The 2066-nt window shown below is 40.0% G+C and overlaps 1 protein-coding gene across 1 annotated transcript in view; it reads right to left on the minus strand.

Moving 5' to 3' along the window:
• LOC109118082 (zinc finger protein 717-like) overlaps positions 1-1115 on the minus strand; it is an 18613-nt gene extending 17498 nt beyond the window's left edge. The window contains exon 1 of the mRNA XM_033765280.1: positions 1046-1115. Within this exon, the coding sequence (XP_033621171.1) occupies positions 1046-1115 (70 nt within the window). The remainder of the gene's footprint in view (positions 1-1045) is intronic.
• Between the last annotated feature and the right edge of the window lie 951 nt (positions 1116-2066).

Here is a 2066-nt window from a genome sequence, read left to right on the forward strand (position 1 = left end):
AAAAAAAAAAAAGTTTTTTTTTAAAGAATATCTCCTGAATTTCTAGGAGGGGGTCTGAAACAGGGTGGCCACTGAGACCCTTTGTCAGGGGTAATTTGTACAGCAAAATAACTGTGAGTACAAGGTGGGTCAAATTACAATCAACCTATGGGATTCTAAGTATAGCCGCTTAGCTAATGTTGATCCAATAGGGAAAGGAGTCACATAGCAAGGGTACATGGAAAGAACAAAGACATTTTGGGGAAGAGATGGGTCCAGAGCTCTGGTCACCCACATGGACAATTGATGTCTAGCTGGACTTTCTGGACTACGTAGTGCTAATTACAGTATAATAATTCTAAATTCCTATTTAAGCCTGGCCTTCTTCAGATTCCCTTCCAGCCACAATTTTGGCATCTTTATTTGCTGACTTCCTTAAGGACCCAGCCCCTCTCTGTATATTGATTTCTGTCTAATTTAGCTTCCTGTAATACTATCAGCTACAAATTTATTATTCACTTGGTATATGGGGAAAAATTCTACAAATCTAGTGTCAAAAGTGATCTGTACTATGAGTAGGAAAAATTGAATTTGAGTTGAAATCCATAGATGTAGAATCCTCAGATACACAGGGCAGATTATATAATTTTTAAAAGTACCACTGACAGTTTATACTACAAAATGTCTTATTAAGCAGTAATTTTCATTTTCACTTTTATTGGTATATGTTTGTAGTACATAATGATCATATTCCTTGTGGAGATACTATGTTCCAAAAAAAACATTCTATCCTTCTATACATATGATAGCTTACCAACACACTCATGTATTCTTCCAAGAATGGAATGTAACTATTTTAGTATGGAGTTTCCCAAGATGCAATCATAGCCACCCTTGAAAAAAAGTTATGAAAAGGAGTAATTCTACCCTATATGTGCAACAGGCCATATTTTCAAGGTAAATGAATGTTAGAAAGTCAGTCTCTAACAATTAAGATGCCTTATGATTTAAGAAACAGAAACCCACCACTTCACTATTTGTTCTAAAAACAAACAATATTCTCTACCTGCCTTGATATGACCTCTAATGATATACACCCTCAAAGTAAGGCTCTGCTGTGCAGTGGTAGTGGACATTGAGATTTGACTCTAACCTGTAGAATATGGGGAAGGTGCAAGGATTTGACTCCCAGGACTGCATAATTATTTAAGACAATCCTAGCATGCTCCAGTGGGAACCCTATCCCACCAGTCATGAAGAAGCAAGCAGTCCCACGGGCCCTGTTTAGAGAAAGAACTGTGGGCAGTTTCCAGTAAACAGCCAGTAACTTATGAATTTAGGCCCTCAGTCACATCTCCAGGAAACAAACCCTGCCGAAACCTGAATGTGTGTGGACATGGTATTCCCCAGTTGAGCCTCCAGATGAGAATGCAGCCTGGCTGACATCTTGATCGCAGCCTTCTGAGATCCTGAGCAGAAGATCTGGCTAAGCCATCCCCACAATCATGAGCACTGGAAACAGAGAGTAAATGCTTGCTCTCCCCTAGCTGGTAAGTTGTGACCATTTCTTACACAAGAGCAGTAACCTAATGAGAACCTAAATACATCAAAACACAGCAACTCTGAGGTTGAGTCTTTCAGTTGCCCTTGACATCATCATTCACACTGGCTCTAGTGTTCTGCCCTGCTTCCGTGAGGCCCACAACTGAGGGGCACAATATGTGACCATGGGTTGTGTCAATGAAAAAATGCCTTCCAACCAAACCATCATCTTTCATGAGAACTGTCCCAAGCATGCCACAGACTTCTCTCACATACCCAAAGAGACACATAATCAGCCCAGAGGGATCACCAAAGAAAATGTTAGTCTCCTCCTAATTAAAAAAAAAAAATCAACCAGGAGAAATCCCTGAACAACACTGTGTGAAAGTGGATAAAAAACAAATCATGACTTTTGTGAAAATGACTGTTGTAGCATCAAACAAATCCGTTGAAGATTGCTGCCAATCAGCACTGGGGATTTAGCTCAGTGGTTCTGCCACTTGCCTCATAAGCTCAAGGTCCTGAGTTTGATTCTGAGTACCAAA

This window comes from Fukomys damarensis, unplaced genomic scaffold (assembly GCF_012274545.1).
Source record: "Fukomys damarensis isolate Sample0158 unplaced genomic scaffold, DMR_v1.0_HiC HiC_scaffold_17, whole genome shotgun sequence".
Taxonomy (NCBI): Eukaryota; Metazoa; Chordata; class Mammalia; order Rodentia; family Bathyergidae; genus Fukomys; species Fukomys damarensis.